Source organism: Panulirus ornatus, chromosome 52, assembly GCF_036320965.1.
Source record: "Panulirus ornatus isolate Po-2019 chromosome 52, ASM3632096v1, whole genome shotgun sequence".
Lineage (NCBI taxonomy): Eukaryota > Metazoa > Arthropoda > Malacostraca > Decapoda > Palinuridae > Panulirus > Panulirus ornatus.
This window is the reverse complement of record NC_092275.1, coordinates 16,621,723-16,646,994: the sequence shown is the minus strand read 5'-3', so window position 1 is coordinate 16,646,994 and position 25,272 is coordinate 16,621,723. Positions and strand designations below refer to the sequence as shown.

The window sequence follows — 25,272 nt, the reverse complement described above, 5'->3', positions numbered from 1 at the left end:
AGAGTACAGTCCATCATATGCTGGAAATGAAGTACTTGAGAATTATATGTGGCATGAGGTGGGTTGATCATGTAAGAAATGACAGTATCAGAGAGAAATGAGGTTGTGTATATAGTTTGATCTAAAGGGCTGACTATGATGTGATTAAATGGTTCAGACATATAGAGAGGATGAGTGAAGAGAAATTAACAAAGGGGATGTGTGTTTTGAGAAGTCATGTGATAAAGGAAGGGCACCCCAAGTAGATGAATAGATGGAGTGATGGAGTTTTGGGGGTATTAGGGCCTGAGCATTCATTGGAGTTGGAGGCTTTTATCATATAGAATGCTGTAGCCTGATGTGTTATATTACAGTTACATGCTCCAGTCTGCTTTATCCCATGCATGTGTGTCACCCGAGGAGGATGTTTGATTTTTGTCCACTTTGATTAGATAAGAAGTTGAGCAGATGTAATTATGGCTTCCCCTTTGGCCTTAAGAAAACATTTATTAGATGATATTTTCTATGGGACAGGAAAAATTGTAGAGATGTAGTATATAAAGGATGGCATGCTGTTGGTGGGTTGAGCCAAGGCACATAAAGTGATCAGAGGAAACCACAGAATAGTCTGTGGGGCTTGGCTGTTGATAGGGGACTGTTATTTTGTGTATTGTACATAACAGTTAGAGACTGGATTTGAGCTGTTGAGGCAGTTCTTCATCTATCTTGCTCAGGTAGAAAATGGTGTTTCTAAGACTTTTAAAGTGAGTGAAGGGAAGAATTAGTTTCATTGCTTGACATTACTACAACTGTTACTGGTTTCATGTATTGTCTGTTCATAGTGGTGACATTTAGTGACTGCTTCATGCATTTGTTACTTAATTAGTAGCAAGACCAATAGGCAGAAGTCTTCATCAGTAGTTTTGATCATTGTTGCTGAGTCTTTAAACTCATTCCTTCATATGCCTCCCTGCTTTGGATGTGGGAAGGGATGCACTTGAGACTGATAAAGAAATAAGCTTTCTGGATTAAGATTAAGTAAAAGGATCTTTAGCACAAATGACCTTTAAGTCAGAAGAAATGCCTCACATGGAAAAAAAATTATCATTTAGTGAATTATGAAAATCTACAGAAAGGTTACCAGAGTTTAGATTTGTGAGAAGCAATATTTTCATGAATTATATTTTCTCCATTACAAATTTAGTGTTTTCAGTTGTTACCTAACTCCAACAGGAAAGGTAAATGGGTATTGAGTAAGATATTAAATTTCTTTACAGCTACGGCATCACCTCCTCCGAGCAAGATATCTACAAGCACCAGTAGCAACCCCAGCCGCAGAAGAAAGCCTCCTTCATACCGTAGTGTCATCTCAGATATCTTTGATGGAACCATTGTCAGCTCAGTGCAGTGCTTGACATGTAATACAATATCCTCCAGAAAGGAAACATTCCAAGACCTAAGTCTACCCATCCCTAGTAGTGACCAGCTGAGTATTTTGCAGCACTCATCTGTTACACAGCTTCAACAAGTTGGAGGAACCAGCAGCAGCAGCCTTCACCTTGCTAAGGCTTCTTGTGATACAACAACAGATGGGTAAGCTTATTGTCTTTGTTCCATAAAGTTAGAACATTTAAACAGTATTACATGCAGAATATGGGGTTCTTTTTTGGAGGTGGAAGTTAGTGTTTAATATGATATCAGATAAGAAGGGTTTAACTTTAGATTGAATGTAGAAATTATTGATTTGTCAAATGTTCCTATTTTTTATATTTTTTATTATACTTGATTGCTGTATCCCGCGTCAGCGAGGTAGTGCCGGGAAACAGACGAAGAATGGCCTATCCATTCATTCATCTATTTATTTATTATGCTTTGTCGATGTCTCCCGTGTTAGTAAAGTAGCGCAAGGAAACAGACGAAAGAATGGCCCAACCCACCCACATACACGTTTATATACATACATGTCAATTCATTTTTTTTTTTTTCAAACTATTCGCCATTTCCCGCATCAGCAAGGTAGCGTTAAGAACAGAGGACTGGGCCTCTAAGGGAACATCCTCACCTGGCCCCCTTCTCTGTTCCTTCTTTTGGAAAATTAAAAAAAAAAGGGGGAGGATTTCCAGCCCCCCGCTCCCTCCCCTTTTAGTCGCCTTCTATGACACGCAGGGAATACGTGGGAAGTATTCTTTCTCCCCTATCCCCAGGGATAACGTCAATTCATATACACATGTATATATATATATATATTTTTTTTTTTTTTTTTTTATACTTTGTCGCTGTCTCCCGCGTTTGCGAGGTAGCGCAAGGAAACAGACGAAAGAAATGGCCCAACCCCCCCCCCATACACATGTATATACATACATCCACACACGCAAATATACATACCTACACAGCTTTCCATGGTTTACCCCAGACGCTTCACATGCCTTGATTCAATCCACTGACAGCACGTCAACCCCGGTATACCACATCGCTCCAATTCACTCTATTCCTTGCCCTCCTTTCACCCTCCTGCATGTTCAGGCCCCGATCACACAAAATCTTTTTCACTCCATCTTTCCACCTCCAATTTGGTCTCCCTCTTCTCCTTGCTCCCTCCACCTCCGACACATATATCCTCTTGGTCAATCTTTCCTCACTCATCCTCTCCATGTGCCCAAACCACTTCAAAACACCCTCTTCTGCTCTCTCAACCACGCTCTTTTTATTTCCACACATCTCTCTTACCCTTACGTTACTCACTCGATCAAACCACCTCACACCACACATTGTCCTCAAACATCTCATTTCCAGCACATCCATCCTCCTGCGCACAACTCTATCCATAGCCCACGCCTCGCAACCATACAACATTGTTGGAACAACTATTCCTTCAAACGTACCCATTTTTGCTTTCCGAGATAATGTTCTCGACTTCCACACATTCTTCAATTTGAAGTTGGAGAAAAATGTAGCTTAGACATTGAAGCTTATTGATTCAGTGGTGGAATTGATGAGAACTGCTGTTGGCGTTTGTGTGAATAAATTGTACATTTCCTTTGCCATGGCCAGAGGTTGGACCATTGTGTGACGTTCATTTTTTCATTCATTTCAAGCTAAAAGTTTGTTTTCTAAATTGTTTCTTGCGTTTTTCATATGTATATATATGTATGTGTGTGTGTGTGTGTGTGTGTGCGTGTGTGTGTGTGTGTGTGTGTGTGTGTGTGTGTGTGTATATATATGTATATTATCCCTGGGGATAGGGGTGAAAGAATACTTCCCACGTATTCCTCGCGTGTCGTAGAAAGCGACTAGAGGGGACGGGAGCGGGGGGCCGGAAATCCTCCCCTCCTTGTATTAACTTTCTAAAATGGGAAACAGATATATATATATATATATATATATATATATATATATATATATATATATATATATATATATATATATATATATATATATATATATATATCTTTCTTTTTTTTCATACTATTCGCCATTTCCCGCATTAGCAAGGTAGCGTAAGAACAGAGGACTGGGCCTTTGAGGGAATATCCTCATCTGGCCCCCTTCTCTGTTCCTTCTTTGGGAAAAAAAAAAACAAGAGGGGAGGATTTCCAGCCCCCCGCATAAACACCCATACATGCACATATACATACTTTTACATATCAAAGTATACATACACATATATACACAGGTACATATTCATACTTGCTTGCCTTCATCCACTCCTGGCACTACCCCGTCCCAAAGGAAATGACATTTCTACTTTCTGCTTCAGCTAGGTGTCGCCAGGAAAACAGACAAAAAGGTCACATTCTTTCACACTCAGTCTCTAGCTGTCATGTGTAATGCACTGAAACCACAACTCCCTATTCACATCCAGGCCTCCCACACCATATATTCTTAATACCTTCCACAGAGCATCTCTATCAACTCTATCATATGCCTTCTCCAGATCCATAAATGCTACATACAAATCCATTTGCTTTTCTAAGTATTTCTCACATTCTTCAAAGCAAACACCTGATCCACACAGCCTCTACCACTTCTGAAACCACACTGCTCTTCCCCAATCTGATGCTCTGTACATGCCTTCACCCTCTCAATCAATACCCTCCCATATAATTTACCAGGAATACTCAACAAACTTATACCTCTGTAATTTGAGCACTCACTCTTATCCCCTTTGCCTTTGTACAATGGCACTATGCACGCATTCCGCCAATCCTCAGGCACCTCACCATGAGTCATACATACCTTAAATAACCTTACCAACCAGTCAACAATACAGTCACCCCCTTTTTTAATAAATTCCACTGCAATACCATCCAAACCTGCTGCCTTGCCGGCTTTCATCTTCCGCAAAGCTTTTACTACCTCTTCTCTGTTTACCAAATCATTTTCCCTAACCCTCTCACTTTGCACACCACCTCGACCAAAACACCCTATATCTGCCACTCTGTCATCAAACACATTCAACAAACCTTCAAAATACTCACTCCATCTCCTCACATCACCACTACTTGTTATCACCTCCCCATTTGCGCTCTTCACTGAAGTTCCCATTTGCTCCCTTGTCTTTTTGTTTTTAGTCAGGAATATTTGAGGATATCTGTATGCACTTGGATTACAAATGGCCCACAGTGTTTTATATAGAATTATGATATGTAGTCTGGTTCTGGTGCAAGCAAGTTCTTTCAGGTTATATATGCATTATGCATGTCAGTGGGAGTGAGGATAGGTCAACATTTGTTTTAGGGTGGTTAAGGTATACATATTTGCATGACAGCTATATTTGGCTGATTTGGGTGAGAAACTGCAGAAGTTGGTGACTGAGTTTGGTAAAGTGTGTGAAAGAAGAAAGCTGAGACTAAATGTGAATAAGAGCAAGGTTATTAGGTTCAGTAAGGTTGAGGGACAAGTCAATTGTGAATTGGGAGGTAAGTTTGAATGGAGAAAAACTGGAGGAAGTAAAGTGTTTTAGATATCTGGGAGTGGATTTGGCAGCAGATGGAACCATGGAAGTAGAAGTGAGTCACAGGATGGGGGAAGGGGTGAAGGTTCTGGAAGCGTTGAAGAATGTGTGGAAGTCAAGAACATTATCTCGGAAAGCAAAAATGGGTATATTTGAAGGAATAGTTGTTCCAACAATGTTGTATGGTTGTGAGGCATGGGCTATAGATAGGATTGTGGGAAGGAGGATGGATGTGTTGGAAATGAGATGTTTGAGGACAGTATGTGGTGTGAAATGGTTTGATCGAGTAAGTAACGTAAGGGTAAGAGAGATGTGTGGAAATAAAAAGAGCATGGTTGAGAGAGCAGAAGAGGGTGTATTGAAATGGTTTGGTCACATGGAGAGAATGAGTAAGGAAAGATTGACAAAGAGGATATATGTGTCAGAGGTGGAGGGAACGAGGAGAAGTGGGAGACCAAATTGGAGGTGGAAGGATGGAGTGGAAAGATTTTGAGCGATCGGGGCTGAACATACAGGAGGGTGAAAGGTGTGCAAGGAATAGAGTGAATTAGAACGATGTGGTATGCCAGGGTCGACGTGCTGTCAATTGATTGAACTAGGGCATGTGAAGCGTCTGGGGTAAACCATGGAAAGCTGTGTAGGTATGTATATTTGCGTGTGTGGACGTGTATGTATATACATGAGTATGTGGGTGGGTTGGGCCATTTTTTTCGTCTGTTTCCTTGCGCTAACTCGCTGATGCGGGAGACAGCGACAAAGTATTATATATATATATTTTTTTTTTCATACTATTCGCCATTTCCCGCATTAGCGAGGTAGCGTTAAGAGCAGAGGACTGAGCCTTTGAGGGAATATCCTCACTTTATTTATTATACTTTGTTGCTGTCTCCCACGATATCGAGGTAGCACAAGGAAACAGACGAAAGAATGGCCCAACCCCGCCCCCATACACTTGTGTATACATACACATCCACACACGCAAATATACATACCAACACAGCTTTCCATGGTTTACCCCAGACGCTTCACATGCCTTGATTCAATCCACTGACAGCACGTCAACCCCTGTATACCACATCGCTCCAATTCACTCTATTCCTTGCCCTCCTTTCACCCTCCTGCATGTTCAGGCCCCGATCACTCAAAATCTTTTTCACTCCATCTTTCCACCTCCAATTTGGTCTCCCTCTTCTCCTCGTTCCCTCCACCTCCGACACATATATCCTCTTGGTCAATCTTTCCTCACTCATTCTCTCCATGTGCCCAACTTTCCTCACTCATTCTCTCCATGTGCCCAAACCATTTCAAAACACCCTCTTCTGCTCTCTCAACCACGCTCTTTTTATTTCCACACATCTTTCTTACCCTTACGTTACTTATTTGATCAAACCACCTCACACCACACATTGTCCTCAAACATCTCATTTCCAGCACATCCATCCTCCTGCGCACAACTCTATCCATAGCCCACGCCTCGAAACCATACAACATTGTTGGAACCACTATTCCTTCAAACATACCCACTTTTGCTTTCCGAGATAATGTTCTCGACTTCCAAACATTCTTCAAGGCTCCCAGGATTTTCGCCCCCTCCCCCACCCTTTGATTCACTTCTGCTTCCATGGTTCCATCCGCTGCCAGATCCACTCCCAGATATCTAAAACACTTCACTTCCTCCAGTTTTTCTCCATTCAAACTCACCTCCCAATTGACTTGACCCTCAACCCTACTGTACCTAATAACCTTGCTCTTATTCACATTTACTCTTAACTTTCTTCTTCCACACACTTTACCAAACCAGTCAACAATACAGTCACCCCCTTTTTTAATAAATTCCACTGCAATACCATCCAAACCTGCTGCCTTGCCGGCTTTCATCTTCCGCAAAGCTTTTACTACCTCTTCTCTGTTTACCAAATCATTTTCCCTAACCCTCTCACTTTGCACACCACCTCGACCAAAACACCCTATATCTGCCACTCTGTCATCAAACACATTCAACAAACCTTCAAAATACTCACTCCATCTCCTCACATCACCACTACTTGTTATCACCTCCCCATTTGCGCTCTTCACTGAAGTTCCCATTTGCTCCCTTGTCTTTTTGTTTTTAGTCAGGAATATTTGAGGATATCTGTATGCACTTGGATTACAAATGGCCCACAGTGTTTTATATAGAATTATGATATGTAGTCTGGTTCTGGTGCAAGCAAGTTCTTTCAGGTTATATATGCATTATGCATGTCAGTGGGAGTGAGGATAGGTCAACATTTGTTTTAGGGTGGTTAAGGTATACATATTTGCATGACAGCTATATTTGGCTGATTTGGGTGAGAAACTGCAGAAGCTGGTGACTGAGTTTGGTAAAGTGTGTGAAAGAAGAAAGTTAAGAGTAAATGTGAATAAGAGCAAGGTTATTAGGTACAGTAGGGTTGAGGGTCAAGTCAATTGGCAGGTAAGTTTGAATGGAGAAAAACTGGAGGAAGTAAAGTGTTTTAGATATCTGGGAGTGGATCTGGCAGCGGATGGAACCATGGAAGCGGAAGTGGATCATAGGGTGGGGGAGGGGGCGAAAATCCTGGGAGCCTTGAAGAATGTGTGGAAGTCAAGAACATTATCTCGGAAAGCAAAAATGGGTATGTTTGAAGGAATAGTGGTTCCAACAATGTTGTATGGTTGTGAGGCATGGGCTATGGATAGAGTTGTGCACAGGAGGGTGGATGAGCTGGAAATGAGATGTTTGAGGACAATGTGTGGTGTGAGGTGGTTTGATCGAGTAAGTAACGTAAGGGTAAGAGAGATGTGTGGAAATAAAAAGAGCATGGTTGAGAGAGCAGAAGAGGGTGTTTTGAAATGGTTTGGGCACATGGAGAGAATGAGTGAGGAAAGATTGACCAAGAGGATATATGTGTCGGGGGTGGAGGGAACGAGGAGAAGTGGGAGACCAAGTTGGAGGTGGAAAGATGGAATGAAAAAGATTTTGTGTGATCGGGGCCTGAACATGCAGGAGGGTGAAAGGAGGGCAAGGAATAGAGTGAATTGGATCGATGTGGTATACCAGGGGTTGACGTGCTGTCAGTGGATTGAATCAGGGCATGTGAAGCGTCTGGGGTAAACCATGGAAAGCTGTGTAGGTATGTATATTTGCGTGTGTGGACGTGTATGTATATACATGAGTATGTGGGTGGGTTGGGCCATTCTTTCGTCTCTTTCATTGCACTACCTTGCTAACGCGGGAGACAGCAACAACGCAAAATAAATAAATAAAAAATAATATTTTTTTTTTTTTATACTTTGTCGCTGTCTCCCGCGTTTGCGAGGTAGCGCAAGGAAACAGACGAAAGAAATGGCCCAACCCCCCCCCCCCATACACATGTACATACACACGTCCACACACGCAAATATACATACCAACACAGCTTTCCATGGTTTACCCCAGACGCTTCACATGCCTTGATTCAATCCACTGACAGCACGTCAACCCCTGTATACCACATCGCTCCAATTCACTCTATTCCTTGCCCTCCTTTCACCCTCCTGCATGTTCAGGCCCCGATCACTCAAAATCTTTTTCACTCCATCTTTCCACCTCCAATTTGGTCTCCCTCTTCTCCTCGTTCCCTCCACCTCCGACACATATATCCTCTTGGTCAATCTTTCCTCACTCATTCTCTCCATGTGCCCAACTTTCCTCACTCATTCTCTCCATGTGCCCAAACCATTTCAAAACACCCTCTTCTGCTCTCTCAACCACGCTCTTTTTATTTCCACACATCTCTCTTACCCTTACGTTACTTACTCGATCAAACCACCTCACACCACACATTGTCCTCAAACATCTCATTTCCAGCACATCCATCCTCCTGCGCACAACTCTATCCATAGCCCACGCCTCGCAACCATACAACATTGTTGGAAGCACTATTCCTTCAAACATACCCATTTTTGCTTTCCGAGATAATGTTCTCGACTTCCACACATTTTTCAAGGCTCCCAAAATTTTCGCCCCCTCCCCCACCCTATGATCCACTTCCGCTTCCATGGTTCCATCCGCTGACAGATCCACTCCCAGATATCTAAAACACTTCACTTCCTCCAGTTTTTCTCCATTCAAACTCACCTCCCAATTGACTTGACCCTCAACCCTACTGTACCTAATAACCTTGCTCTTATTCACATTTACTCTTAACTTTCTTCTTCCACACACTTTACCAAACTCAGTCACCAGCTTCTGCAGTTTCTCACATGAATCAGCCACCAGCGCTGTATCATCAGCGAACAACAACTGACTCACTTCCCAAGCTCTCTCATCCCCAACAGACTTCATACTTGCCCCTCTTTCCAGGACTCTTGCATTTACCTCCCTAACAACCCCATCCATAAACAAATTAAACAACCATGGAGACATCACACACCCCTGCCGCAAACCTACATTCACTGAGAACCAATCACTTTCCTCTCTTCCTACACGTACACATGCCTTACATCCTCGATAAAAACTTTTCACTGCTTCTAACAACTTGCCTCCCACACCATATATTCTTAATACCTTCCACAGAGCATCTCTATCAACTCTATCATATGCCTTCTCCAGATCCATAAATGCTACATACAAATCCATTTGCTTTTCTAAGTATTTCTCACATTCTTCAAAGCAAACACCTGATCCACACAGCCTCTACCACTTCTGAAACCACACTGCTCTTCCCCAATCTGATGCTCTGTACATGCCTTCACCCTCTCAATCAATACCCTCCCATATAATTTACCAGGAATACTCAACAAACTTATACCTCTGTAATTTGAGCACTCACTCTTATCCCCTTTGCCTTTGTACAATGGCACTATGCACGCATTCCGCCAATCCTCAGGCACCTCACCATGAGTCATACATACCTTAAATAACCTTACCAACCAGTCAACAATACAGTCACCCCCTTTTTTAATAAATTCCACTGCAATACCATCCAAACCTGCTGCCTTGCCGGCTTTCATCTTCCGCAAAGCTTTTACTACCTCTTCTCTGTTTACCAAATCATTTTCCCTAACCCTCTCACTTTGCACACCACCTCGACCAAAACACCCTATATCTGCCACTCTGTCATCAAACACATTCAACAAACCTTCAAAATACTCACTCCATCTCCTCACATCACCACTACTTGTTATCACCTCCCCATTTGCGCTCTTCACTGAAGTTCCCATTTGCTCCCTTGTCTTTTTGTTTTTAGTCAGGAATATTTGAGGATATCTGTATGCACTTGGATTACAAATGGCCCACAGTGTTTTATATAGAATTATGATATGTAGTCTGGTTCTGGTGCAAGCAAGTTCTTTCAGGTTATATATGCATTATGCATGTCAGTGGGAGTGAGGATAGGTCAACATTTGTTTTAGGGTGGTTAAGGTATACATATTTGCATATATTTGGCTGATTTGGGTGAGAAACTGCAGAAGTTGGTGACTGAGTTTGGTAAAGTGTGTGAAAGAAGAAAGCTGAGACTAAATGTGAATAAGAGCAAGGTTATTAGGTTCAGTAAGGTTGAGGGACAAGTCAATTGTGAATTGGGAGGTAAGTTTGAATGGAGAAAAACTGGAGGAAGTAAAGTGTTTTAGATATCTGGGAGTGGATTTGGCAGCAGATGGAACCATGGAAGTAGAAGTGAGTCACAGGATGGGGGAAGGGGTGAAGGTTCTGGAAGCGTTGAAGAATGTGTGGAGGGTGAGAATGTTATCTCGGAGAGCAAAAATGGGTATGTTTGAAGGAATAGTGGTTCCAACAATGTTGTATGGTTGTGAGGCATGGGCTATGGATAGAGTTGTGCGCAGGAGGGTGGATGAGCTGGAAATGAGATGTTTGAGGACAATGTGTGGTGTGAGGTGGTTTGATCGAGTAAGTAACGTAAGGGTAAGAGAGATGTGTGGAAATAAAAAGAGCATGGTTGAGAGAGCAGAAGAGGGTGTATTGAAATGGTTTGGTCACATGGAGAGAATGAGTGAGGAAAGATTGACCAAGAGGATATATGTGTCAGAGGTGGAGGGAACGAGGAGAAGTGGGAGACCAAATTGGAGGTGGAAGGATGGAGTGGAAAGATTTTGAGCGATCGGGCCTGAACATGCAGGAGGGTGAAAGGTGTGCAAGGAATAGAGTGAATTAGAACGATGTGGTATGCCAGGGTCGACGTGCTGTCAATTGATTGAACTAGGGCATGTGAAGCGTCTGGGGTAAACCATGGAAAGCTGTGTAGGTATGTATATTTGCGTGTGTGGACGTGTATGTATATACATGAGTATGTGGGTGGGTTGGGCCATTTTTTTCGTCTGTTTCCTTGCGCTAACTCGCTGATGCGGGAGACAGCGACAAAGTATTATATATATATATTTTTTTTTTCATACTATTCGCCATTTCCCGCATTAGCAAGGTAGCGTAAGAACAGAGGACTGGGCCTTTGAGGGAATATCCTCACTTTATTTATTTTACTTTGTCGCTGTCTCCCGCGTTTGCGAGGTAGCGCAAGGAAACAGACGAAAGAAATGGCCCAACCCACCCCCATACACATGTACATAATTCATACTGTCTGCCTTTATTCATTCCCATTGCCATCTCGCCACGCATGAAATATATATGTCTTTCTTTGATGCACAATTGTTATTTTCCACATAGATGAGGTTGCTTGTAGAACAAATGTTTGAACCGTAAAGGAATTATATCTTTGGTTTGCTTCTGCTTCTCTTCCTTCTTCTGAAAAGTAATACAGGAAGGGAGGATTTCTTGCTCTTTCCCTTCTTAATGACTTTCTACAACAGATAGGAAATATGTGGGAAGTGTTCTTTCTCCTCTGTCCCTGGGATAATATACCAACACTTATCTCTGTTGCTACTTGGCTAACATGGGAAACTGCAAACACATATGAAAAAATTATCTCTTTGGAGATTTTACTGCCTGCCATCCCATTTGACTCAGAACTCACACAAAAAAATCCCTGAAGTGAACTATGAACTATTCATAAATTTACTACAACTTTGCAATATCCTCAGTTTCAGCAACCATCCAACCACTCTCCCTGCAAACCACCTTCAATAGCTGAGCTCACCAGACATCACCTGCTCACCAGGCCTACACATATAGGCTGCCTGGAGCACACGTATGGGCCCTCATACCACCTACTCATCCTGATGATATTCCATCAAGCCCACCCAGTCCACACAGCTATAAAAAGCCTTGCACAAAATATTGGAAAGCAGACTGGCAAACCTTCACACAAAGCTCCAAAACTTCAATGATATTCCATCCTTAAATCATGCTATGGTACACTTCATCATTATCTTTAATCAAGCCAGCAAAAAGCACATGCCATAAGGACATGGAAAGAAATACAACCCAACTTCTTCCCACAAGCTGAACGCCTTATAAAACAAAGAAACTCTCTATGACAGAACAACTCACCATCAATAGAAATCAGCAAACAAACTTTTAAAAACACCATCATCAACCAAATTTCTGAAAGGCAAACTACAAATTGTCACCTTATCTTGAGCACAATAAATAACAAGATACAGCAGCCAACTCTGGCACACATTAAGAAAGAGAACACATGTACAGTACCAGTCAGACCCATTCATGCACTTCTGACCCATTCCAACGACATCCCCTATCTTAAGGAACACAACCTTTCTCATGAGGCACTTTTCAATTTCACCCTCAAACCAACGTCTCCCTTAAACAGTAAATTTGTGAAAAATCAAAACAACAAAATCCATCCAGAAGCACCTGCCTGCCCACTCTTTGTTCCCACTATTACATCAATTAAAACCTTACAGAGCTTTCAGCAGTAAAGCCCCCTGTCGACATAAAACACTGGCACAGTTACAGTCAAAATTCTTACAGCTATCTCCAACCACTCTTGGCTACACGAAATTGCTAGCAAATGGAAACTTGCTTGCATGAAACTAATTCCTTATCTCTCTAAGCTACCCAACTCTGCCTCCTTTTGTCATCCTATATCACTTTTGTCTCCAGTATTCAGTCTTTGTATTACTGATCCATAACAGAATGAAGGAAAATATCCCATTCTCACCTACACAACTTGCTTGAAATCCAACTGCTCCACCTCTATTCTACACACTGACCTCACATAACACATCCTAGATGGCTTCATATAACCACAACTGTCTTGTCTAATGCACCTAAACCACAACCCCAATCAGGACCTGTAGACGTTTCTGTTATTTCCGTGGTAGATTCATATGTCTTTGTTCAGTCCATTGACAGCACATCGACCCTGGTATACTGCATCATTCCAGTTCACTCTATTCCTTGCACGCCTCTCACTTTGCACACCACCTCGACCAAAACACCCTATATCTGCCACTCTGTCATCAAACACATTCAACAAACCTTCAAAATACTCACTCCATCTCCTCACATCACCACTACTTGTTATCACCTCCCCATTTGCGCTCTTCACTGAAGTTCCCATTTGCTCCCTTGTCTTTTTGTTTTTAGTCAGGAATATTTGAGGATATCTGTATGCACTTGGATTACAAATGGCCCACAGTGTTTTATATAGAATTATGATATGTAGTCTGGTTCTGGTGCAAGCAAGTTCTTTCAGGTTATATATGCATTATGCATGTCAGTGGGAGTGAGGATAGGTCAACATTTGTTTTAGGGTGGTTAAGGTATACATATTTGCATGACAGCTATATTTGGCTGATTTGGGTGAGAAACTGCAGAAGTTGGTGACTGAGTTTGGTAAAGTGTGTGAAAGAAGAAAGCTGAGACTAAATGTGAATAAGAGCAAGGTTATTAGGTTCAGTAAGGTTGAGGGACAAGTCAATTGTGAATTGGGAGGTAAGTTTGAATGGAGAAAAACTGGAGGAAGTGAAGTGTTTTAGATATCTGGGAGTGGATTTGGCAGCAGATGGAACCATGGAAGTAGAAGTGAGTCACAGGATGGGGGAAGGGGTGAAGGTTCTGGAAGCGTTGAAGAATGTGTGGAGGGTGAGAATGTTATCTCGGAGAGCAAAAATGGGTATATTTGAAGGAATAGTTGTTCCAACAATGTTATATGGTTGTGAGGCATGGGCTATAGATAGGATTGTGGGAAGGAGGATGGATGTGTTGGAAATGAGATGTTTGAGGACAGTATGTGGTGTGAAATGGTTTGATCGAGTAAGTAATGAAAGGGTAAGAGATGTGTGGTAATAAAAAGAGCGTGGTTGAGAGAGCAGAAGAGGGTGTATTGAAATGGTTTGGTCACATGGAGAGAATGAGTAAGGAAAGATTGACAAAGAGGATATATGTGTCAGAGGTGGAGGGAACGAGGAGAAGTGGGAGACCAAATTGGAGGTGGAAGGATGGAGTGGAAAGATTTTGAGCGATCGGGGCCTGAACATACAGGAGGGTGAAAGGTGTGCAAGGAATAGAGTGAATTAGAACGATGTGGTATGCCAGGGTCGACGTGCTGTCAATTGATTGAACTAGGGCATGTGAAGCGTCTGGGGTAAACCACGGAAAGTTTTGTGGGGCCTGGATGTGGAAAGGGAGCTGTGGTTTCAGTGCATTACACATGACAGCTAGAGACTGAGTGTGAACGAATGTGGCCTTTGTTGCCTTTTCCTAGCGCTACCTCACACCTCGCGGGCATGCTGGGGGAGGGGGGTGCCATATCATGTGTGGCGGGGTGGCGGCGGGAATGGATGAAGGCAGCATGTATGAATATGTACATGTGTATATATGTATATGTCTGTGTATGTATATGTCTTTTCCTAGCGCTACCTCACACACATGAGGGGGGAGGGGGATGTTATTCCATGTGTGGCAAGGTGGCGATGGGAATGAATAAAGGCAGCCAGTGTGAATTTTGTGCATGTGTATATATTTATGTGTCCGTGTGTATATATATATGTGTACATTGAGATGTATGGGTATGTATATTGGCATGTGTGGACGTGCATGTATATACATGTGTATGGGGGTGGGTTGGGCCATTTCTTTCGTCTGTTTCCTTGCGCTACCTTGCAGACGTGGGAGACAGCGACAAAGGAAAATAAATAAAAATATAAATATGAATGTATATGTATGTATACATTGAAATGTATAGGTATGTATACGTGCATGTGTGGGCATTTATGTATATACATGTGTATGTAGGTGGGTTGGGCCATTTTTTTCGTCTGTTTCCTTGCGCTAACTCGCTGATGCGGGAGACAGCGACAAAGTATTATATATATATATTTTTTTTTTCATACTATTCGCCATTTCCCGCATTAGCGAGGTAGCGTTAAGAGCAGAGGACTGAGCCTTTGAGGGAATATCCTCACTTTATTTATTTTACTTTGTCGCTGTCTCCCGCGTTAGCGAGGTAGTGCAAGGAAACAGACGAAAGAATGGCCCAACCAACCCACATACACATGTATATACATACACATCCACACACGCAAATATACATACCTATACATCTCAACGTATACATATATATACACACACAGACATATACATATATACACATGTACATAATTCATACTGTCTGCCTTTATTCATTCCCATTGCCATCTCGCCACGCATGAAATATATATGTCTTTCTTTGATGCACAATTGTTATTTTCCACATAGATGAGGTTGCTTGTAGAACAAATGTTTGAACCGTAAAGGAATTATATCTTTGGTTTGCTTCTGCTTCTCTTCCTTCTTCTGAAAAGTAATACAGGAAGGGAGGATTTCTTGCTCTTTCCCTTCTTAATGACTTTCTACAACAGATAGGAAATATGTGGGAAGTGTTCTTTCTCCTCTGTCCCCTGGGATAATATACCAACACTTATCTCTGTTGCTACTTGGCTAACATGGGAAACTGCAAACACATATGAAAAAATTATCTCTTTGGAGATTTTACTGCCTGCCATCCCATTTGACTCAGAACTCACACAAAAAATCCCTGAAGTGAACTATGAACTATTCATAAATTTACTACAACTTTGCAATATCCTCAGTTTCAGCAACCATCCAACCACTCTCCCTGCAAACCACCTTCAATAGCTGAGCTCACCAGACATCACCTGCTCACCAGGCCTACACATATAGGCTGCCTGGAGCACACGTATGGGCCTCATACCACCTACTCATCCTGATGATATTCCATCAAGCCCACCCAGTCCACACAGCTATAAAAAGCCTTGCACAAAATATTGGAAAGCAGACTGGCAAACCTTCACACAAAGCTCCAAAACTTCAATGATATTCCATCCTTAAATCATGCTATGGTACACTTCATCATTATCTTTAATCAAGCCAGCAAAAAGCACATGCCATAAGGACATGGAAAGAAATACAACCCAACTTCTTCCCACAAGCTGAACGCCTTATAAAACAAAGAAACTCTCTATGACAGAACAACTCACCATCAATAGAAATCAGCAAACAAACTTTTAAAAACACCATCATCAACCAAATTTCTGAAAGGCAAACTACAAATTGTCACCTTATCTTGAGCACAATAAATAACAAGATACAGCAGCCAACTCTGGCACACATTAAGAAAGAGAACACATGTACAGTACCAGTCCAGACCCATTCATGCACTTCTGACCCATTCCAACGACATCCCCTATCTTAAGGAACACAACCTTTCTCATGAGGCACTTTTCAATTTCACCCTCAAACCAACGTCTCCCTTAAACAGTAAATTTGTGAAAAATCAAAACAACAAAATCCATCCAGAAGCACCTGCCTGCCCACTCTTTGTTCCCACTATTACATCAATTAAAACCTTACAGAGCTTTCAGCAGTAAGCCCTGTCGACATAAAACACTGGCACAGTTACAGTCAAAATTCTTACAGCTATCTCCAACCACTCTTGGCTACACGAAATTGCTAGCAAATGGAAACTTGCTTGCATGAAACTAATTCCTTATCTCTCTAAGCTACCCAACTCTGCCTCCTTTTGTCATCCTATATCACTTTTGTCTCCAGTATTCAGTCTTTGTATTACTGATCCATAACAGAATGAAGGAAAATATCCCATTCTCACCTACACAACTTTGCTTGAAATCCAACTGCTCCACCTCTATTCTACACACTGACCTCACATAACACATCCTAGATGGCTTCATATAACCACAACTGTCTTGTCTAATGCACCTAAACCACAACCCCAATCAGGACCTGTAGACGTTTCTGTTATTTCCGTGGTAGATTCATATGTCTTTGTTCAGTCCATTGACAGCATGTTGCCCCCTGTATACGATATTGGTCCAGTACACTTTGTCATATGCATGCCTTACACCCTCCTGCATGTTTAGACCCCAAGCACTCTAAACCATTTTCAGTCCATCCTTCCATCTCAGATATGAGCTCCTCCTTGTTGTCTATTTCATTTCTGACACACTTATCCTTTCAGTCAATTTTTCTTCACTCATTCTCTCCATATTTCCAAACCATTTCATGATACCCTCTTCAGCTCTCTCAACCATACTCTTTATTATCACACTTCTTGTATTGATCACCCCCCATCAGCACATCATATCACAGAATGGTCTCTGGGGCTTGGCTTTGGATAGGAGCAGATAAGGCCATCCTTTGTGGTGCAACCTCAATATGGGAAAATTGGCAAAGAAATATGGAAAAAATATGTTTTTAGATAAATGCATTGTTAATATACAATATTCATGTATTAACAGGTATCCTCCCGTGAGCCTTCACTGATGCAGTTTTATATATCAAAACAGTGGGTAAACAAGTTTAACACATTCTCAGAACCAGGACCCATCGATAACTATGACTTTCTGTGTCCACATGGAGGAGTACAACCACAAAAAGTATGAATCTCACTTGATGTTTACCATAGAAGCTTAAATGACTTAAATTTAAGAAAAGGATTTTCAAGAATGGTGATGATAGATATAGATAGATAGAAGTATGCTAGTAAGAAGTGTCTAGTGAAGTTTTCATTATTTGTAGGGAAAACACTCCCAATCCATTTGAATTGATATTGTTTATTGAATGAAAATGAGATGCTTTGTTTAGTAGGATGGAAAGTGCAAGCAACATAGTAGGATCCCTTATAGTACATGGAACTTTATGGAAAATGTTTTAGTTCACAGGGAGAATGTATTTTGAGGCATCCAACATAAGTTGCTATTACATTCCTACTGAATATAGGCTCTTTGTACCTTTCTATCAGAGTCATTGATCCCCCACAAAGTAGTGGTATTTTGTGTTGTTCATGAACATATTGCATGTGCTGGCACTAAAATTGTGATATTTGAATAGGTGCATTTGAGTAATTAGGTAACATTTATATTAATACGTATTGTTTCTTTAAACAGGCAAGCTATGTAGGAGAATTGGTGATGCTGCTCAACCAAGGTGTTTGGGAATACTTGCACCAAGTGTTTGGTGGTGGTCCTGCATGTACGCGCTTGTATGAGTGTGTCACTTGTCGAGCTGAACTTGATGCCCTTTCGCATCGTCAGAATAGTGAGCTTGAAATGTTCTTTAAGCTAAAAAAGATGTTTCAGGAGGAAGAACACCCCAATATAGTGGCCATCTCAATGAGATGGTTCCGCACATGGGAGAACTTTGTGCGGGGTCGTGAGCAAGAACCACCTGGGCCCATTGACAATTCTTCTATTTGTACAACTAAGACTGGTCAACCCATGCTGAAACCAGGTTCTGACTATGCCCAAATCTCTGAGGAAATGTGGGACTTCTTTCATGAAACATACGGAGGGGGTCCGGAGTTATCTGTGATGTATGGAAATCCTTATGGTCCAACGAGAAGATCAGATCGTGCAGAAGGAGTACGCTCAGAAGGTCAAAAGCCTGAGCAAGTGCAACAAAGTTCCCAGTCACTGAATACAGACAGTCATTCATACAGCAGCACTGGTACTAGTCGTGCAAGAACCGTTTCTGCTAATGAGGTAAGTATTGTATTTATAGTTATCAACCATGGATGAAAACAATGAAAGTAGTTGGTAGGCAGCCAACGACTAGTACTACCTGCCTCGTTATCGGGAGGGTTAGTGATGGTTGTGTAGTGAGCCAGCACTTCACTGGTTGTCGTGTTGCACTCCTCTGACCCAGATAGCTGTTTTTCTTTCTGCCTTACCCATGTGGAGTACTGGCTTTATGTCCATAAACATACAATCTCTCCTTGTCACACATGACACTTGTGTCTCACGGCTCATTCTCTGTAACTAGATTTTCTTGTGGTAAAAGCGGTGTGCTAGCCCCACCTTTTGGCAAAATGGTAGGAGAAATAGATAGAAGTAGTAGGTAGGTAGAAACAGTAGGAAGAAGTAGTTGGCAGGAACATTAGGTAGGAGCATTGGGTAGTAGTAGTCAGTAGGAACATTAGATAAGAGCCTCAGCAAGTACTGCTTTAGAGTTGCCCTCTACCAATGGTCTATTAAGGGTGAGGCACTAGAATTCACTAGTTATGGAGTCTATTGCTGTGGCCACACATTTAAGGGAGTCCCAGAATGGAACAGGTGTCAAAGATATAGATTGATAGAATTCTTTTAAACTCGTATCCTTTTGAACTTTACCTAGCCCTGGATCATGAACAGTGAACACAAGTACTAGTCAAGATTAGTCTTGTATTGTTTTACATATCATTACTTTTATTTTATTTATTTTTGGTTTTCATTTTATTATACTTGATTGCTATTTCCCACGTCAGCGAGGTAGCTCCAGGAAACAGATGAAGAATGGCCCAGCCACTCATATACACACATATAAATGCCTATACATGTACATTTCATACTTGCTTGTCTTCATCCATTCCTGTCGCAACCTTGTCCAACAGGAAACAACATCGCTACCCCTGCATCAGCATGACAGCACCAGGAAAACAGACAAAAAAGGCTGCATTCATTCACACTCAGTCTCTAGCTGTCATGTGTAATATGCCAAAATCACAGCTCCCTATCCACATCCAGGACCCACAGACCTTTCCATGGTTTAACCTCAGATGTTTCACATGCCCTGGTTCAGTCCATTGATGGCACATGGGCCCTGGTATACCACATTGTTCCACTTCACTCTATTTCTTGCAAGCCTTTCACCCTCCTGTATGTTCAGACCAGATCACTAAAAATCTTTTTCCCTCCATCCTTCCACCTCCAATTTGGTCTTCCACCTCTGATACATATATCCTCTTTGTCAGCCTTTCCTCACTCATTCTCTCCTTATGTCCAAACCATTTCAACACACCCTCTTCTGGTCTTTCAACCACACTCTTTATTATCAACATCTCTTACCCTTTCATTACATAATCAGTCAAACCACCTCACACAGCATATTGTCCTTGAACATTTCATTTCCAACATGTCCACCCTCCTCTGTACGACCCTATCCACAGCCCATGCATCTCAACCATACAATATTGTTGGAATCACCCTTGCTTCAAACATACCCATCTGAGATAATGTTCTCTCCTTCCAAACATTCTTCATTGCTCCCAAAACCTTTGCCCCCCTCCCCCCACCCTGTGCCTCACTTCCGCTTCCATGGTTCCATTAGCTGCTAAGTCTACTCTCAGGTATCTAAAACACCTCACTTCCTCCCTGTTTCTTGTCCCTCAACTCTACTGAACCTAATAACCTTGCTCTCAACTTTCTCCTTTTCCAAACTTAGTCAACAACTTCTACAGTTTCTCCCTCAATTTAGCCATCAGAGCTGTATCGTCAGTGAACCACAACTGACTCACTTCCCAGGCCCTCTCATCCCCAACAGACTGCATACTTGCCCCTCTCTCCAAAATTCTTGCATTTACCTCCCAAACCTGCCACAGAGCGACCTTCACTGGGAACCAGTCACTTTCCTCTCTTCCTGCTTTAACAAATGCCTTACATCCTTGGTAAAAACTTTTCACTGCTTCTAGCAGCTTACCTCGTGCACTATATACTCTTAAGACCTTCCACAAACATCTCTGTCACCCCTATCATATGCCATCTTCAGATCCATAAATGCTACATATAAATCCATCTGTTTTTCTAAGTATTTCTCACACATTCTTTAAAGCAAACACCTAATCCACACATCCTCTACCAATAATGAGACCACCCTGCTCTTCCCCAATCTGATGCTTGGTACATGCCCTCACCCTCTCAATCAATACCCTCCCATATAATTTCCCAGGAATACTCAGCAAATGTATGCCTATGTAGTTTGAACACTCACTTGTATCCCCTTTGCCTTTGTAGAATGGCACTATGCATGCATTCCACCAATCCTCAGGCATTTCACCATGATCCATACATATGTTGAATATCCTTACCAACCAATCAGCAGTACAGTCACCCCCTTTCTTAATGATTTCAACTGCAATACAATCCAAATCCACCGCCTTGCTGGATTTCATCTTCCGCAAAGCTTTCACTACCTCTTCTCTCCTAACCAAACCATTCTCCCTGACCCTCTCGCTTCGTGCACCACCTCAACCAAAACACCCTACATCTGCCACTCTGTCATCAGACACATTCAACAAACTTTCGAGATACACTCTCCATCTCCTCACTTCATCCCTACCTGTTATTACTTTCCCCTTCACCGATGTTCTGATTTTTCTTGTTTTGTGCAAGTTATTCACCTCCTTCCAAAACATCTTTTTATTGTCCCTAAAGTTTAATGATATTCTCTCATCCTAACTATCATTTGTCCTCTTTCCTTATAAGTATTGTCCAAACGCCTCTCTTTTCTCTTTCACTAACAACTTTACTTCCTCATCCCGCCACTCACAACCCTTTCTGATCTGCCCACCTCGCACCTTTCTCATGCTTCATGTGTCTTTTGCACATGCCATCATTGCTTTCCTAAATACATCTTAATCCTCACCCACTCCCCTTGCATCATTTGCTTTCACCTTTTGCCATCCTGCACTCAATCTCTCCTGGTACTTCCTTTTGCAAGTCTCCTTTACAAGCTCACTTACTCTTACTGGAGACTGTGTTAGAATTGTTTTTAAAAGTCTTAAAGTGTTTCATTGCTCTTAATCAAGGTTGAATTTTTTAAAGGTATTTCATTGTTTTCCGAGAGCCATTCTGTAATCTTTATTAGATTAAGTACATTTATTTTTCACTGCAGCATAATGAAAATCAGTAAAGTGCTATAGATTTGTAGAGAAATTATAAATCTTATTCAAAATAACATGAAAAAGTATATATCGTAAGATGAACATTTGACCTAAAGTAAAGCCACCATAGATATCAGTATTCAAGTATTCACCAAGTCTGCTGAATAGCTGCAACCATCTTTAAATATAAATTTGTTTGTAATCTAAGATGAGGATTTAGTGTATTATGGTCATTTCAGAATTATATAATTCATTGTTCTAAGTATTTCTCTTAAGTATGCATATTTTGTACAAAGACATTGTAAGTTTTGAATTTCTTATGGGTGACATTTCTTGAAATGATATTTTTGACATATGAGGATTCTGTAGCTTTATGGAGGTTAATATTCTGAGAAAACCTGTAATTTATTTTTTTGTGGCTGTAAAGTATCTTGATTAGCATCAGTATCATAGTTTGATGTATTTGCAGTTTTAGAAAATTGCTGTAGGTATGTTAATGACATTATGGGCTTTCAACCATCTTTCTGACTTAAATATGGTTATGCTCTCAAATGAAATTTTTTTTTTCATTTATTTTTTTCATACTATTTGCCATTTCCCGCATTAGCGAGGTAGCGTTAAGAACAGAGGACTGGGCCTTTGAAGGAATATCCTCACCTGGCCCCCTTCTCTGTTCTCTCTTTTGGGAAAAAAAAAAAATAATAAATGAGAGGGAAGGATTTCCAGCCTCCCCTTTTAGTCGCCTTCTACAACATGCAGGGAATTCGTGGGAAGTTTCTTTCTCCCCAATCCCCAGGGATAAAATGCAAGTTTATTTATGCAAGTTTATTTTCCAGCAGGTTGTGAAAGTAGCCCCAACACATTCCTCAAAGGTGGCCGAAACTGAGAAGCTACCTCATTCAAGTGATGGCATGCCACCTGTTTCACAACCAACAGAGGAGAGAGAAGACAGAACTAATAATGAAGACAAGAGTGAGGCACAAGCAAGCCTCATGGAAGAGACATTAAGTACAAAAAATTGTGTTGTACAGCAAATGCATAGTTTTCCGCCAATGCATTCTTCCCAGGAAAAACAATGAATCTAAGTTGTATAGTATTAATGTATATTTTCATGATGGAAGATTATGCTTGTATTTTATTTGGAAGTTCAGCATTTATATATATGATAAACAAAAGGCATTTTGAGGAAGTAATATATTTGAATGGTTGTATTTATCATGTGTGAGAAGATTATTGTAAAAGTACGTTTTCTATTTTTTCTGAGATACATAACTTGAAAATACTTATTCTAGATTTATTAATATTTTTATAATCTGGACACATTTTTTTTTTTTTTTTTTTTTAAGTAATTATTGTAGCCAGGGAGCACTACTATTATGTATACTAACAATGTAGGAGGATCCAGCACCATTAAAACTCTATGCTATGGTGGCACTACCCACCACTTATTTCGGCAGATACTGAATTAGGATGTGAAATGAAGGATTGAGCTAATGCAATAGTTTTATGTAGCATTACTTGGATAAACTGACGTTTCATCAAAATGCATTGCTACTGCTGTATAAGGTAGGACTGTAGTGGTGTGTCTTCATTACTACATGCATTGTTAATACTGTGGTAAGACTGAGCATCTTTACTGTTAAAGTGAACTGTGTGGTAGTATGTATTGCCATGACTGCAAGAAGTTGGTGATGCAGGGGGATGTAAGACTAGTAGTGTAGAAACTAATATTATAGTGTCTTTTAAATCCATGTTGGTATATATCATTGATACAGTGGCATGTAGCACCACTTCAGTATAAGCTAATGCTGTAGTGGAGTGTAACATCAGTTTATGTTGTAAGTAGATTTAGCACTAGTACAGAGTAAGGTGATGCTGTAGTAAATAATCATTAATACTGCAGTAATGCATACCACATGAGATTAAGCGATTGCAAGTACAGGCTAAGCTAATACTATAATCAAGTATGGCACCAGTACTCGTACACTGATGCTGTAGTTGGATATAGTACTACTATTTGTGATCATAAGAGGCAGTATTACTGATTTATAATCATGATGCTACTGCATTTGCATTCTCTCAGGGTTGTGGTGTAAGCAGTACAGTTATTATAAATTGATTGTATAATCTGATTTTGCACTACTACTGTATACAAGATGATACCGAGTGGATTTAATGTCACTTTAGTATGAGTTGATACCGGACTAGGGTGCAGCATCATTGCCCTTCTAGAACATGCTGTCAAGAAATGGGCCATAGCATTGTTACAGCATACATTAGTGGTGCCTGTAGTATCACTATGGTTGAGGCATTTAAACTCCCCCTAAAGTGATTTTCAACATAAGAGTTCAAGCAAGGAAGTTTAGTGTTTAATTACAGGCAGCCTGCAGTATGTGTATGTAGTATTATTGTTCACAGGTCGTGGGTTTATATTTGATCCAAGGTGCTAGACTGTTAGCAGGATGTACTTTGGTGTGCTCATATAACCAAAAATGAATTGGCTACCATGTTTCTTCAATGGGAATGTACTATGATAATAGGGAGTGGGTAAATGAGATGCCGATTTTTTTTTTTATATAGAAAATACAATGAATTCATTTTTTAACTTCCAGATTATAAGATACATCGATATGGCACTGATCCAACAATATGGGATGAAGTGCTGAAGAAAATACATGTTTCAAAAACTGTGTATTTTTTCTTCAAACCTTATTTTTCTCTTACACATGGCTACCTTTGTCTCCAACAGTGATATCTGCCTCTGGATTAGAACGCAAGTGTTGCCATACAAGAACTTTTTCATACAAATTCGCTACTTCCCGCTTCAGCAAGGTAACGTTTATTACAGAAAATTGAGTCATACAGATAAATATCCTCACTTGTCCCCCTTCTTTGTTCCTCCTTTTGGAAAATTAAAAACAGTAAGGATTTCCAACACCAGCTCCCTCCCATTTTACTAGCCTTCAACACTCGGAATAGTGTTAAGTATTTTCATGCATTTTCGTCACTACACATTACCGAAGCAGCTTTAAGAACAGAAAGCTAAGCCATACAGAAATGGCTACAACTTCTCTGATCCTGCTTTTAAATTTACAATGGGATAGGGGAGAAAGAATACTTATCATGTATTCCCTATGGGTCACTGAAGGCAACTAAAATGGGAGGAAGCGGGGAGGCTGGAACTTCAACCTCTCCTGCTTATATAAATGTTCCAAAAAAATAGAGAAGGGGGCCAAGTGAGGATATTTCCCTCTAGGGCTCGGT

The 25,272-nt window shown here is 41.0% G+C and overlaps 1 protein-coding gene across 1 annotated transcript in view; it reads left to right on the top strand.

Moving 5' to 3' along the window:
- Nucleotides 1–24,696, top strand: part of LOC139764992 (ubiquitin carboxyl-terminal hydrolase 20-like) — a 51,868-nt gene extending 27,172 nt beyond the window's left edge. Inside the window, exons 9-13 of the mRNA XM_071692045.1 lie at nucleotides 1,257–1,572; nucleotides 17,035–17,188; nucleotides 17,612–17,749; nucleotides 18,260–18,853; nucleotides 22,848–24,696. Coding sequence (XP_071548146.1) covers nucleotides 1,257–1,572; nucleotides 17,035–17,188; nucleotides 17,612–17,749; nucleotides 18,260–18,853; nucleotides 22,848–23,087 — 1,442 coding nt within the window. The 3' untranslated portion in view covers nucleotides 23,088–24,696. The remainder of the gene's footprint in view (nucleotides 1–1,256; nucleotides 1,573–17,034; nucleotides 17,189–17,611; nucleotides 17,750–18,259; nucleotides 18,854–22,847) is intronic.
- Nucleotides 24,697–25,272: the final 576 nt, after the last annotated feature.